This window comes from Canis lupus, chromosome 33 (assembly GCF_048164855.1).
Source record: "Canis lupus baileyi chromosome 33, mCanLup2.hap1, whole genome shotgun sequence".
Classification (NCBI taxonomy): domain Eukaryota; kingdom Metazoa; phylum Chordata; class Mammalia; order Carnivora; family Canidae; genus Canis; species Canis lupus.
This window is the reverse complement of record NC_132870.1, coordinates 29,099,354-29,115,513: the sequence shown is the minus strand read 5'-3', so window position 1 is coordinate 29,115,513 and position 16,160 is coordinate 29,099,354. Positions and strand designations below refer to the sequence as shown.

The following is a 16,160-nucleotide window of genomic DNA, read 5'->3' as shown; positions in this document are numbered from 1 at the left end:
GGTTTTAAAATACGGCCAAATAACAAAAAATACAATTAAATTTAAATCAAGCTTTTAAACCTGGTGAGAATATACAGGTTTTGTTTTCCTTTTTCAGAGCCTTGAGGTAGAACAACCTCCTCTCCACGTCTCTCATCACTGTAATACAGACTACTAACTTACTTTTTGTTTGTGGTATTTATCAGCATCTAACATTTCATAACTGTTTTCTATCTTTTGTTTATCTAGCTTTCCTACAAGAACATAAGCTCTGTAAAAACAGAGCCTTTATCCATCATAATCCTCAGTGCCACTTGGCATATAATAGGTACTTAAAACTTTTTGAATCAATCAATCTTCTTTCTAATAAGTGGACACATATAAACCAGCCTTGGAATTAGAAAAAAAAAAATCACCTGAGAGATAACTTTCCTGTAAACTTAAAGATTTTGGGATAAGAACTAACAGAGCCACCAGAGAAGTGATGTTCACAGCCAGTAAGGGAGATCCAAAAGGCCTGGTTAGAAGAAATTAGGCAAAACCAGACTGGTATAGAGAGGTTTTTAGGTATGTGTTAATTACTGAAAATGAATGTCTGAAGGGAGTTTTCATCTCACATAACCACATTTCCAACAACTCTGACATAGATAGGCAGCCCGTACTTGAATACTTACAGGGATACAGAATTGTGACCTCACAAGACCACCAGTCAACTACACTGTGAGACCTTAGACCTACTAACAGCAGCTTAAGGGTCACAAGAATGAATAATTATAGACCGAAGTTCATATCACCAGTTAATTAAATCACATATATAAGTGGCCTTCTTGGCACAGTGGGTAGCATGTCAGTCTCATAAAAGACAAATATAAAAGATATTAATTAGAAAAATTATTTATTTCTGCTCCTTTCATACATCTTATTGTGCAGAAACAGTCTCACACATATCTGAATAATGTACTGTCACACTGTTTAAAGGCAAAGCACCATAGGTAAAGCTGATCAGAGTTCTCAGCTTATGGGATCTCGCTTCCTGATTTTACATTAATTTTTGAAAGTCAGAAATGTTATCTCCACAAAATGTTAAGGGGGCTATAAGAAATAATCACTTTATTCAATATTATAGTTGTGGAAATGGGAGTATATTTTCTTTAAGAAATGAAAAACTAAGAAAAAAATGCCACTAAACATCATTGGTGTGTCAGTACAGGCCAGCAGGAGAAATACTGTGAGAAATTTGTCTCTTTGATACCAAGAAGACATTCTAGTTCAAGCTTTAATATGATTCCTATTTCTCACGAGATGCTTCTTTTCTGCTGCTTCACTCTTTTTCCATATTTCACATCAGAGGATTGGTACAGCCTTTAAAACTTCATTAACAGGAGCAAATCCAATATCCACGGATTTCTTGTCAAAAGGCATTTTTTAACCCATCAGGTAGCCCCTGTAGGAATAAAATTCATAAACATAAAAAGTGAAAAGTAAGCAACATTTCAAAGCGCCCAAGTTTTATGATGAATCAAATGACAATCTGAAAATATAATTGTGTAATTTCTTATGGTTTTATTTCATATCTTGCCTCCCTAATAAATATACACATTACTAGGCTTCCGTTCCATTCCCCCTTCCTTTTAAGGATAGAGTTACAAACCAACATGTCCCAAACCCACAAGTAGATGAAAAGAGACTCACAAATACCAAGGGCAGTTAAAAAGTTAAGCCATCAACCAGGACTGATTTAAAGTGCAAGCACGCAGCTAGGTTATCTATTTCCTCAAATCACAGAATTAACAACAAAATGAAGAAGGCGAAGGAAAGAAAAGAACAACAGGCATACGATAGTAACAAGGAGAAATAGCAGGTGACACTAAGGAAATCAACTAAAAAACTGAAAAGTGTTGCTGTGTCTAATTAAGTACACACATAAAAGGACCCTAAGTCAAGAAGTAAAAATCAGGCTTAATGTTCAGTGTCCAGCAATTAATAGTTATCAAATAATAAATATTTACTAAATACAAATGTGAATGTTACAGGAACAATAAAACACTTTAAAAAGTGGCCTATCAAAAAGGATTAAGATAAAGTTTTTTAGTACATGTAGAATTAAGTTTCAATTATACAGAAAAATCAGGTATTTGCATTCTGCTAGTCCCTATATGACATTAAGTAAAGTGTCATTATTTTCTCACATTTATTTTTCATTCCCCCCGCCCTTTAGAATTTCGTCTCTGAACTGGTCCTATGATCTTAGGACCTATGCAGGAGCGCCCTAGTTTTTCTCATCAAGTTTAATAAACACTACCTCAGACTGCTAAAAAGGCAATTTTTGCCACTCTGACTGAAACAGGCCTTTTGGGGGTGCCTGGCTGACTCAGTCAGTTAAGCATCCAGAAATTGGATTCAGCTCAAGTCATGATCTTAGGGTTGTGGGATTACCCTGAGTCTCGGGCTCACGCTCAGCATGGAATGTGCTTGAGAATCTCTCTCCTTCTCTGTCCTTCCCCCCCCCTCTCAAATGAATAAACCAATCTTTAAAAATAAATAAACAGAAAATAAAATAGGCCTTTTGTCCTCATTTGGGTAATATCTATTCAACAGACTATTTATACAGCTTTATAACAGCCTTGCCTAAAAGTGGAAACCCATCCCTCCACTCCCAACCACTTTGCCTAATTTTAGGACATCATATCACGACATAGCATGCCATCTTTAATTTCTTTAATTTTTACAATTCTGTGTTTAGATCAAAACTACCCTAATAGTGAAAAATAAAGAGAATTGAATGACCATATTTTTCAGAAGAACCAAGTACAAATTTTTACCAAAGTGCTCCACCCAGTATCCAAATGTTATTTCTTTAAATCTGTGCACATTTTTTTAAAAAGATTTTTATTTATTTATTCATGAGAGACAGAGAGAGAGAGGCAGAGACACAGACAGAGGGAGAAGCAGGCTCTTCGCAGGGAGCCCGATGTGGGACTCGATCTCGTGACCGGGATCACGCCCTGAGCCAAAGGCAGACACTCAACCGCTGAGCCACCCCGGTGTCCCAAACCTGTGCACATTTAAAAGGTGCCTAACACACACACAATTCCACATAGATTATCTTATGAATTACATTAGAAAAATTTTATTTTCAAAATGAAAACTGCTTTTCTGTAACTTTGTATTAGTACCATAAAAATATCAGGCACTAAAATTTGATTTTTCATTTTAAATGTACTGTCATATATGCAAATAGTCAACGGTCATTCATTTTATTAGTGTCCATGATTCTACAAAAGACAAGGCATCAAATAAAGCCAGGCTTTGATTTGTAAAATTATATCTGTAGTGGAGACATTAGGTCTCTAAAAAAGCATAAATCAGAAAATATAAAACTGATAGTACCAATTCATTCCTATTGTTTCTTCCTTTTTAAAGATTCCTCTTATTAAAGGTATCAAACTTTTTGTGAAAGACTTCAACCCTGGATGTTATCATGATGAAATCTTATAGCATAGCCACCCTTTATCTCCGATGCTAGCAACTTATTTGGTTTGAAAACACACTTGGTTACTGGTGTTTTTTAATGTCTTTTTGTTATTGTTGTTCCACTTATTATGCATCAAATTATTTATATATGTTGAAACATCAAAGATAACTTGTGTGCAAGAAGACAGACATATCCCCTTCTTGCCGGTGGTACTAACCACGGTCCTATTGAGTGTAACACCAAGGCCCACAGACATGGCTCATCACCTTTTTTGGGGTTTGCAGATATTCCAGAAAATACAATACTGTTGCTTCCCTTTCTTTTCTAAGTTGTCCATTGTTTCTTGCCACTCCACACCCAAAGTACCAGGCTTTAGGAGGTGCAGATGAGAAATCATATCAAACAAGAAACCGTAAGTTCCTTCCTCTTAAAAATTTAAATCCTAGATTTAGCTGCATGACAATTTACAGGAAGAAATAGTTACCTGTTTAGATCACTGTTCTGTTTGGATTAAATCTAAATATAATTTACATCTGGGAGATTATATTAAAGGGGAATATACCCTATTTCCTATTGTTCACTTAGTCAGCAATTTGTAGACGCTGGTCTACAAATGGGGACAAGAAGACAAATACTGACATAAATAATGGAAACCGGGGATCCCTGGGTGGCGCAGCGGTTTGGCGCCTGCCTTTGGCCCAGGGCGCGATCCTGGAGACCCGGGATCGAATCCCACATCGGGCTCCTGGTGCATGGAGCCTGCTTCTCCCTCTGCCTATGTCTCTGCCTCTCTCTCTCTCTCTCTCTCTCTCTCTCTCTGTGACTATCATAAATAAATAAAAATTAAAAAAAAATAAAAAATAATGGAAACCGTAAGATGGAGGCAATCCAGGGAGTTAAGCACTTTCTACATCTTCTTCTAAACGCAGTAGATAGCTCTATTTTCCTACAAGTCAAATGCCTGAGCTATAAAGGAAAGCACTCATATGCCTAAGGAGAGGACCTAAAACCGTAAGGAAGAATGAGAAGCTTGGTAAAATAAAAATAAATCTGGTTCTATGGGCAAAACCAGCCCACTCCTGTTCTGCTCTATGCCTCCAAAGGGTCCATGTGTTTTGGTTAACTTGTAGTAGCCTTTTGAACTCTCTGGGAGCCTCCCCTTCTCTTGTTTTGCTATGGAAAATTTCAGCCTCTTCCACACCAATACACCTTTTCCAATAGAGGCAGAAAAAAAAGAGGAACAAAAAGAGGACGCTGAAGTACCTAATTCTTCATACAATTTAGCCAAAGTCCAAAACTATTTTCCCCAGACAAAAATAAGAGCCACCAGTAAAGGAGTCTGAAGGAACTTTACGGCCACAGATATTCAGCTGATAAAGAACACTGCTCTCTTTTCCCACCCTGCTAAGATGCGACCATAACTGCAGGATAAGTATTTCTGACGTTCCAGGGGAAGTCTGCCCATTCCACTTCAGATGTGTTACAGACCAGACCATGGACACGTGCAGCCACAGAACAGGTGAACTGTGAAACTCATACACATTCCTACATTCCCTTTTAATGTCTCTTATAATAAAATAAGGGAGTATCAGTTCTAAGAAATCAGTATAGTTGACACTTGATGTTTAACATATTCCCTAAGAAATGAATTTACTAAGAGCCAATTTTTGTATGGTATGTCTGCCCAAAGTTCCTGCAGTTACTAATACATCCATAGGTGAAATCAGAATATGGGGAAATGTGATCAGACTTGTCCACATTTCAAATTAACAATCTCAAATGGAATTATAAAAGTTGACATAAAATCAATTTTTTTGTTCTAAAGGTACTGTATATTTTCTGAAACAGAGTGATCTAATATATATATATATATAAATTGTGATCTAATATAATATATATTATAAATTGTATATATATATATATATATATATAAGGCCTGGAAACATAAATTCCTTCCCTTAAAAATTTAAATCCTAGAATTAGATATATATATGAAATCCTTTTCCTGTATTTTTGGAGAGGCAGTAACTCCCTTCCTGTCCAAGGCTTAATGGGTTTTCCTCATATCAGTATTCAAAGAGCACAAACAATTAATGCCTTGAAAATACTCCCTACTATCACTATTACTACTGGAATTCCATATGTTATAGATTAACCAAAAAGTAATTTAAAGAAACAATATCTCCAGTCAGTGGTCAGTGATATTATAGCAAAATAACAGTATGGAGATAATACTCAAAAAGAAATACCGGTCTCAATTTTACTATTAACCATAGCTATAACCTTGAGCAAGTCACAAATATTAAATCTCCCATGATTTCATGTGATCCAAGTAACTATTTTACCAACTTGCAATGGAAGTTAAATTATGGACTATACAAAGTTCTTAATAACTTACGGCAGTTTCATTCTCATGAATACTCTAGCCATGAAAAAACTCAATAGGACACAGACGAATCCAATGAATAGAAGAAGAAATCTATTGAGTTTTGGAATGTTTGGTGCATTCGATCGGTCCAGGATTATGAAACCTAGACCCCCCATTGTAAACAGGAAGCTGGATGCAAGTCCTTCCATAATATATTGTCCATTTACTCTGAAAAAGAAAGACCACAGCAAAACAATAAATGAAAATTCCCAGAAAAATAAAACTTGTTTTTAGATTGAAATTCCTATTTCTGCTAAAATATTTTGGTGCTAATTTTTCATTCTTACCCTTACAACTATTTTATCAAATTTCTGTGTATTTGTGTCAACAAAATTTATTGAGGGCCTATTACATATCAAGCACTATTCTATGTCCTGGGGATGCAACAACAAAAATCTGTGTCTTCATGGAGCTTTTGTTCAAAATGTTTTAAAGCCTCAACTAATACAACTGTCTATGTAAAATTAATGCTGATATTTTATTAGCTTAAAAAGCCAGTGTATGTATATGAACCCTTTACCCAGAACTTTTGTTTAGCTTTTAAAAATTATGGTATTTAAATTTCCATTATCAATTTCATATTTTGAATTGGTTAGAAACTTTTTTGGGGGGGTTAGAAATGTTTCTAGAAGTTTTAAAAGAATTAATAAACCTCTCGGGGTGCCTTGGTGGCTCAGCTGATTAAGCATCCGACTCAGGTCATGATCTCATGGGTTATCTCAGATCGAGCCCTACCTACATGGGGCCCCACACTCAGCAGAGTCTGCTTGAAGATTCTCTCCCTCTACCTGCCTCACTTACGTGTGTGCATGCACGCAAATATTGAAAAATCAATCAATAAAGGGAAAATTTTTAAAGTGCATGCATGTGCTCTCTAAGATCAATAAATAAATATTTTTTAAAAAATAAATAAACCTTTTCTCTTTCAAAGAGAAAATTTTAAAAGCAAGCATTTTACCTAGGGCTTCATGAATCCCACAAGGATCTCTAAAAATCTATAAATCATTAAAATTCTACATAAACTTTTTATATATGTGTATCCAATTTTTCTGGGAATAGAGAGCTTTGAAAATTGTGAGCTCACGGATCCCCAAAGAGCAAATTCCTCTGTTAAAGGGATAATTTATACATAGGTATATGTAACAAAGGTATGTATTTTTTGTTAGCTAATTGCATTAAGTGAAAACACAATATATGCACTAGGCTCAAAATCCCAACCGTGTCAATGATGGCACTATGAAGGGTTCCCCTACCAAGATCTCTTATCATCTAGATTCCCTCTACTCCTGGAGAATCACAATAATCTTTTCAGGAATAGTCTACGCATGGGATAGCATTAAAATAAGTGTAAATGCAAATATATAGCTATGTTTGGCAGGCAGTTACCAAGTGGATTTTAGAAAGCAATACGATAAGCACTGCTCTGATGAACCAAACCACACTGCAATGGTGTTTCGGTACTGAAATGAAACACTCAAGTCTCAAAAAAGTTATTTTATCTAAGAATATAGCCCGGGGATCTACAGATTTTTTTTTCTTAAATGGCCAGATAGTACATGTCTTAGGCTTGCAGGCCACATGGTTTGTGTCACACCACTGTAGCTTGAAAGCAGCCACAGACAGTATATATAAATAAATGGGCATGCCTCATTCCAATAAAACATTACTTACAAATAAACAGGTACACGCAGTTTGCTGATCCTCAGAACAGTCTAAATGTACTTATACCAACATCTTCCTTCAAATAAGTGATCGTGTAAATCACTGTCAAGTATTTTATTTCCTAATACAAATAACATACTTGTAATCTTGCCCACTTCCTGCCATCTCTGAATCTAGCATTTTAAAACAGCTATTATCTAAATGCAGATGATCCATAGGTTTCACTGTATTTTTAAAAAACACTCATACCCCAGCAACCTTCCTTCCCACCAAATCATTCAGAAAGGTAACTGTTACCTGTAGGCCAAGAAAGCTACTGGTCTCTGATGTCCATGTTCATCAGTCATAGAACCAACACTTGGAGGTTCAACAATAACATCATAAATTATTCCTACATGAAAGACAAGAGTATAGATAAGACTGGATTCCTAACTTTTAAAAAGGATCAGAATTTTCTGTTTTGTCTCTAAAGGTTCATTTATATTTAAATAGGACTGCTGTGATATACTATCATAATCAAGTGAAGCCCAGATACTTTCCTAAACTTTAAACCATTCAAAAATTCAACTCACTATTTTAAAATATTATGTCTAAAAGAGATATTTCATAAAATAAATTCATTCAGTAACTGTTTCTAATACTCAAGAATTACTCCACAATAAAGATTTAATATTAAAGGCTATATTTTAGTCCAAGAAAATATTCCATATATGCTTGGATGTTTCTATCAATTGAGAGGTAACCAGAGAAATTTTCTTGCTGATATATAAAAGGAGATATTTTTAAATCATACCAATAGGCAGACAAGCAATTCCAGAGATTTGTGTTCATTAATGTTATGCCCATCACTTAAGTCACGATGTCACTATGATTATTAGTACTAATGTCCATCAACATTGTTTTTCCAATCTCCCAGAGCCAACATCTATTCTTCACTTTTTCTACCATTCTCCAAAACATCATTTCCAGCTTTTCTTAAGCATAGTAAGACTGTTTCTCCCTCACCTTTGGCTAACAAAGCAATCACATAGGAATTCCGACAAACTGGCATCTGCATCCACCCTTACCTTCCTTCCTTCCAGCTACAAGAAAGAGTCCCTCCTCCTATCAAAGTGGGATTCCTTCTGCAATTATCAGGACTCCTTACCCTACTGCCTTGTCAGAGACTTTGATTGTTGGCTATCTCCCTTCCTATATTTTCAATCTCTCCTTTCCCACATCCTCCTTCCCTTGATTCCAGACCCTCCTAGTTAACATCCTATTTCGCTTCCTTTTTGAAACAAAGTCAGACTTCCTTCTGTGAAAAAAAAAATTGCAAACTTTTCTCCCTTTCCTCACTTAGCCTTCATTCTTCAGCTCACTCCAACCTAGCATCAGCTGCCACTGATCTTACTCTTACTAAAGTTGCCAATAATCTCTATGTTGCCAAATTCAACAGACATTTTTCAGTTATCTTAGGAGGCTTCCCAGTGCCACTAAATCCAGTTTACTAAATCCATTTTTTGGAGAGGAAAACTGGTTTTTGTGACACTCCTATCCATGTTTTGTTACATCTCTAGCAGGGTCTCCTCTCCACTAAACACTGGGCGTGCCTCAGGGTTGATCCACTGTCCTCTTTTTCTACATTCTCTCCCGAATTGAACTTAGCCCTTTCCAGGGTTTTCAATTCCATGTGCTAATGATTAATGATGGCCAATGTGCCAATATCTATCAAATAACATTAGCATCAGTAGAATTAGATGTAAGCTAAGAACAGGGACTTCCTCTACATTCTTCAATATCTGGCTTATGAGAAGATTTCAAAAAATATCTGTTACTAACCAACTTTCAACAAGCCTTTTTTCTCAATTCTAGACTCATTATCTGCAAACTTGACATATCCCAAAGTGACCTCTTGTTCACCAATCCCCATCAAAAAACCCTACATATCTTCAATCTCAAAAAACGACCCTTCCAACCTACTCAGATGCTAAAAGATTCCTTCACACTTCATTCTCCCCAATCAATTCATACATCCAATCAATGTATCAAGACCTACTGAATCTACTTCCCAACTACCTTTCATATTTTCCTTCATCTCTGCTGCCACCAACCTAGTTGTCTCAATTAACTACGAAAACCCACCTAATTGGTCTCTTGGTTCCATATTTGTCCATTCTTTTCCCTCTCCCTAGTATTTCCTTTCCTCCAATCCCAACTCCCACTATCTTCTCGTAACTCCCACTATCTTCTCGTAACTTCTTGTTCTTTCCCTCCAACGAATGGAATTAATTTCTATTAATTTGTAATGGAAAAAATAATGCAGTGGAAAAAAAGACTTCTGTGACATTTAACGTGTCTCACCCAGAACATTACAAGCTTCAGGAGGGCAGCGTCTTTATGTTTCGTTGACTAGTCCCCAGTACCTAGTGCCCGGAACTTAACAGGTGCTCAATGCAGTTTGCTGAATATTTCTCAACAATAAATATTATTTATTTATAGATGTACACCCACAGTTTCTAGAAGAGACTCCTTTCCAGTGGCAAAACCAATTCCTTCTATGAGATAACTCATGGCCTTAGCCACTAAAAGGTGTCCTTTGCAATCTGCCCCTGGGGTTGGAGCGGAGAATCTCCCCATTACAACAATCAACAGGAATTAAGTGGACAAAAGGAAAACTGTGAGGCTTCTGACAAAGACTCAGGCTCCAAGGGGAGGTAAGGGTTAGGAGAAACAGACTAGCGGATGCTCAAAGCAGAGGAAGACTCTATTATTATTATTTTTTTAAATCACATGCATTTTAAATTTCATTTGTTCAATACAGTACCTATTAATGTGCCAAGCAAGTGTTAATATTAATGCTAGGATCTATCTTACCAATATAAAAAATATTTAAAATATATCTTATTTAAATGAGTACAGATTAACTATCATTATTCTAGACTGGAGGTTAGGTGGTAGATTCAATGATGCATTTTAGTCCCAAGCTCTTAGAGTTTCAGTCTTCCCTCTTCGGTACCAACTCTTTTCACATCTACGAAAATAAAGTGCCTGTGGCTATTCCCTTAAAAACGGAACCCCATCTTTGGCTGTCCCTAATCTGTAAAGTCTCCATTTTATAACTTCCAGATTAAGTACTCCACTTCCGAAAATCTGAAAAGTACAGAAGAACCGACTTGAGTATATGGTGAAATCTGTGGGGCTTTGAAAGGGTGCTGGCTGGAAGACTGTGGCCGGATTGCCAACTCATCACTATACAAAACAACGCCCCCTTTTGCAACTTTTTATTTGGGGGAGGAAAATTTTAAAGAAATTAAAACAGGGTAAGACATTCTGGAGTGTTTAATGGAGCTGCTATTTTCCTCTAATTCTTTACATTCTCGACTTCTGCCTTTTGAAATACAGATACCTTCTGCGAATCTAACTCTCCAATCTCAAATAGTGATCAAAACCGTGGACTCGGAAGATTCCAATGATATTTATTGTTGATCGGGCGGGGGGGGGGGCTGGTAAAAGCAACACCTGGTCCTTAGGTGTGAGCCAACGAACCTGAGGATGTCAAGTCTCTTCCAACGTTCCAGGGACTGTAGACAAAGATAAGGTAAAAGTCCCTAGCCCCTTTTGACCAACCATGGAAGCAGAACGGACAAGACTAGTCTCCTCCAGGATCTTGGTTAAAAACAACTTACGGCGGGCGATAAAGAGAGCGACGATCTGGGCTTTAAACTATATAATCGGTTCGGATCCCTAGGCTCAGAGGCTGGAGGTGCGGAAAGGCAACGGGCGTGAGAACCGTGAGAACGAGCGGCCTCTCGGCGTACACAACGCGGCGTGAGGGCAAATAAAACCCTTGGGCCGTTAATACTTGAGACCCCAGAAGTTCCCTCCACCCTCCGAAAAGATCGAGAGCACAGTGATGCTTCCCCCGGGGCTGAGAGCGGGACAGACTCCCTGCGGGGCGGGGCGGGCCGGCTCTCCGCGTCTCAGCGCCTCTCGGGCCCGAGCCAGCCCGAGTTACCTCCGGTGATGAGGAAGTAAGACACCACCACCAGAGCGTACACCGTCATGGCCGACGGCATGTGCACCCAGGGCGGCTTCTTCAGCTTCAGGTTGGGGCATTCGAGCACTAAGAACGGGACGCGGTACAAGGTCTCCATGTTGGTGGCGGCAGGGGTTTCTCTCCCGACCTCAAGCCCCACGCGCCGCCCGGAAACAGGCCCGCCCCTCCCGGTCGACGGCGCGTGCGCGGGGAAGAGGCTGGCAGGTCCGCAACTCTAGAAGGCCGTTTTGTCTAACCATCAGAAAAAGGAGAAACTATGAAGAACCGATACACAACGGGATTTTAAGCTATGTGTTCTTAAGCTCTGCGGAACATGAATTTGAATAAGGAGCTCAAGCCTTGCCAATGATTAGGAGGATGATTTATGTACCTTCCAGGACCTGCGGGGCGTCAGACGTGGCCAAGCCGGAGAAGCAGAGGGGACCGAATCTCTCTGAGCCCCGCCCACTCGCCGGTGCTGGAAGCTGATTGGGCGCGGGCGCTCTAGGTTCCCAGAGCAGGAGGATGAATGGGAACGTTTGGAAGGGTCTGCCTTTTCTCTTTTCTTTTTTCTTTTCTTTTCTTTTCTTTTCTTTTCTTTTCTTTTCTTTTCTTTTCTTTTCTTTTCTTTAATTTTCTTTTCTTTTCTTTTCTTTTTTTCTTTCCTTTCCTTTCCTTTTCGTCTTTTCTTCCTTCCTTTCTTTCCTTTCCTTTCCTTTTCGTCTTTTCTTCCTTCCTTTCTTTCCTTCCTTTCATTTATTTATTTATTTTATTTATTGGGGGGGGGTCTGCATTTTCTATTAGCGGTTTTTTCAAGAGCCCGAGAAAGCCCTAGTTGCTAAACTTTTACTTCCCGATGTAGTTGTGGAGACAGTAAAAATAACGATTGCTATTAATAATTATTGAAACAATATCAAGAATTTTGAGATGTCAATTCCAGATGCGTCAAAAACCTCGAGGACGTCTCCCTGGCACGCCTAAAGCTGATACACCTTGACGTGACCAAAATACTATTTTAAATAACACGTGTTCTTCCCTCCACTTTGCTTCTCCCACAGCCATCCCTATCTTCATAAATGGTAAAATCTTTGTGACCGAAAATCTTGAAATCATCCTGGTTTCTTTCTCTCTTAAAACTCCTATCTCCAAAATATGAGCAATAATGAAGTGGGTTTACAGCCGAACCAGTATTTATACATAGGAAGTTTCTCTGGGCATTGCAAAGCAGAATATTTCTGACGTTCCCATAATTGTATAGATAAGAAAAACTTTAGAAAAATTAAAAATAGGTTGCCTTGAAAAAATAAGGAAAAACATAGAAATGAAAAGTTTTAAGCTCCCTTTATAGCTTCAGGAGGGAAACTAACATTAATTAACCCCTGCTTGGCATATACTGTGTTAAATGATCTACACTGGTTCTTCTTTAATCTTCATGACACCTCTATTAGGTAAATACTATTAAATACTATTATCAGCATTTTACATATGACAAAACTGAAGCTTGAGAAGTGAGACTTAAGAAGTATAGTATAGTCTGTGATGGGATGAGACCTGAAGGCACTTGCTGTGAATGGAAATATGATTGGAGATGTTTAAGAGGAGAAGGCCACACATTCAGACAAACTTCTCTAGTAACAAACTATAGAAATGATCCCTGAAAGTATAATCTTGAGATGTTTAAGATGGGACAAGTTTAACCTTCTTCCTTTGTATTTTAGGACCAAATAATCCTATATGTGTTGTGGAGGAAAAAACCTAAAAACTTTAAACATATACATTTTGTAGTAAAGAATAAAACCACCTAGTCAGAGCTTCACATTCATCTCTGTATTGAATTATTACTGTCACATCTTTACTCTGTTCCAAAATGTGAGTTTGTTTCAGAAACCAATTCATTATTATTTTTAACATCTTAAAATCTGAAATATGTTCCAACTTGGATTTGTAATATTCTATAAGCCAAGTATTTTTTTTTTAAAAAAAAAAACCTTTTATGAATAAAAATGTATATCTGTTTTCATCTGTGTCCTAACCAAAAATATTTCTGCAGAAAATGTTTTGGTTAAACACAACATAAACTCTGTAGCTGAAAACCAAGGAAATAATTAACATAACCATGGACATTAGAGCATGATGATGTTATATATATATATAGATGTTCTATATTATATACAAGGAGAAGGACAAATGTTGGAAGAAACATAGATTTAAACATTATATACTGTAGAGTCTATCATTTTAAGCTATTTATACATAAAAACAAAAATGACTAATTCTTACTATGCACAAGCAAATCTACACTCAAGGAAGAAAAGAACATAAAACTGATATCTGCAAAGATTTTCATGTTTAATGTAGAAATATTAATGAAAAGCCTTAAAGTCACGAATGGCTCTGCTGGTCAAAAGAAGGAAAATCCCACAAATATGTTTTTAACCAAATTTTTAAAAATTAGACCTACCAAGACTATTAATTCCACTGACTTTAGTTTTTTTTTTTTTTTCTTCACATGTATTTGGGGGAAATTAGTAGCTTTGGTTTTTCTTTAAATCAGATAATAATATATACTTTCAGCCCAGATTCATTTACAAGGACATTTTGCAGTTGTGTTGAGGGTCTTGTGAACTATGCTCTTTCTCTCTGGGTTCTGTATAAGCATGAGTATGGTTGTTTCCCCAAGTACTTATTGAGTGGCAACTCTGTGCCAGGCAGATCTATGCCCTACATTCTAGTAAACTCTTTCTTCTTCTTTTTTTTTTATTTATGATAGTCACAGAGAGAGAGAGAGGCAGAGACACAGGCAGAGGGAGAAGCAGGCTCCATGCACCGGGAGCCCGATGTGGGATTCGATCCCGTGTCGCCAGGATCGCGCTCTGGGCTAAAGGCAGGCGCCAAACCGCTGCGCCACCCAGGGATCCCAAGTAAACTCTTTCTAATGCAATATTAGATTGTGAATTTTGTTGTTATCATTGTCATTATAAAATTTTGAAAATTAAAATTCATAAGTGAAACATAGGCACCTGCCCATTGTAGCACCAGAGATGCATGGAATAAGTTTCCTTTTATCACTGCTTTCATTGTCTCCTTCCAGAGGCAGTGAGAATGCGGGAATAATTCTGAAATGTACAGTTGGAATAAACATACTCGGATATGGAAGATCCCCACATTGGTTTCCTGACCCATTGAGTGAGGGCTCTTATGGTAGGAAAGACTAAGTGGAACCAGTAGAACTATGTTTACATACCAAAACAAACAAAACAGGTGACTGCAGAGATTGATGCCACCATCAAAGATTTGAAAGATGTAGAGTGGCAATTCTTACCACATCCCAATGAGTTAGCTAATTCAGTCCTTCTAAAAGAAATATGGATCTTGGAGAACAACATCAGATTAAAGTAAGTTTAATCATGTAGTGACTTCATTGGCCATGTTATTCCAATTTATTTAATGAGTAATCCAATAAACCACAAGTTTTGAGGGGCACCCAGAATAAGCAAAGCCTCTGCAACAAATCCAGCCTGCTGAGCTAACTGCTCTGTCACTTGGGCCATATGACTCAGCAGATCCAATGTCACTTGTAATGTCTGTGGCAGATAGGGTTGCTCTGTGGAGCTTTTGACAAGCCCCTTTAGATGAATCGTAGCACAAAGCCCTAGAGTTTTGCAGCAAACCTATGCCATCCTCTGCAGATAAATATCACCACTGAGAAGTAGCTTCTGGCTTGCCATTGGACCTTAGCGGACACTATGCTATTAACCAATGTCAACAAGGTACCTTCCATCACCAATTTAGCATTGTCTGACCTATTAGCCCATAAATATGGGTGTCCACAGCAGCATTCCATCATCAAATGAAAGCGTTATAGAGGGCAGCCCCGATGTCCCAGCGGTTTAGCGCCGCCTTCAGCCCGGGGTGTGACCCTGGTGACCCGGGATCGAGTCCCACGTCGGGCTCCCTGCATGGAGCCTGCTTCTCCCTCTGCCTATGTCTCTGCCTCTCTCTCTGTGTCTGTCATGAATAAATAAATAAAATCTTAAAAAAAAAAAGAAAGTTATAGAGATCAGGCTCATGTAGATCTTAAAAAATACGTTTAAGTTGCATGAGAAATCATCCAAATGCACATGACCCACATCCCTGCCACATTGACTTTCCTAACCTACACCTGTGACATTGTGGAAAATGCCCTATGACCAGTTAACTGAAGGAGAAAGGGGGAGGGGTTGTTTTACAGGTGGTTCTGCAAATGTGCTTAACAGTACCTGAAAGTAAATGACTTTGCACAACAGCCTCACATAGAGGGATCCTCATTTGAAGGAAGTAATGAGGGAAAATCCTTCCATTGGGCAGAATGTTAAAGTCTACCTGGTGTACATTTTGCCTGGAAGGAGCCATGGCCAGAGTTGCAGGTCTATAGCGATTCATGGGCAATGGCTAATTATTTAGCAGGATGGATGGCCAGGGAATTAGAAGTAACACAATGGGAAAATTGTTGAGGAGGTCTGGAGATAAACCTATCTTTAAATTTCAAAGTGTGGGGACGCCTGGGTGGCCCAGTGGTTGAGTGTCTGCCTTCGGCTCAGGGCGTGATCCCAGAGTCC

The 16,160-nt window shown here is 38.0% G+C and overlaps 1 protein-coding gene and 1 pseudogene across 1 annotated transcript; both read right to left on the bottom strand.

Moving 5' to 3' along the window:
• Positions 1 to 857: 857 nt before the first annotated feature.
• Positions 858 to 11,761, bottom strand: OSTC (oligosaccharyltransferase complex non-catalytic subunit). Its single transcript, XM_072810689.1, has 4 exons — positions 11,542 to 11,761; positions 7,842 to 7,935; positions 5,853 to 6,050; positions 858 to 1,423 (listed from the first exon to the last, which is right to left on the bottom strand). The coding sequence occupies exons 1-4, from the start codon at positions 11,678 to 11,680 to the stop codon at positions 1,405 to 1,407; spliced, it is 450 nt and encodes a 149-aa protein (XP_072666790.1). The 5' UTR covers positions 11,681 to 11,761; the 3' UTR covers positions 858 to 1,404.
• Positions 11,762 to 13,159: 1,398 nt separating this feature from the next.
• LOC140624045 (small nucleolar RNA U3) lies at positions 13,160 to 13,232 on the bottom strand (annotated as a pseudogene).
• Positions 13,233 to 16,160: the final 2,928 nt, after the last annotated feature.

Coding starts and splice junctions, on each gene's coding strand:
- OSTC (XM_072810689.1), bottom strand. CDS start 11,680: ATGGAGACCTTGTACCGCGTCCCGTTCTTAGTGCTCGAATGCCCCAAC. Junction 7,936..11,541: donor TTACTTCCTCATCACCGGAG/GTAACTCGGGCT, acceptor TCTTTCATGTAG/GAATAATTTATGATGTTATT. Junction 6,051..7,841: donor GTAGCTTTCTTGGCCTACAG/GTAACAGTTACC, acceptor TTTCTTTTTCAG/AGTAAATGGACAATATATTA.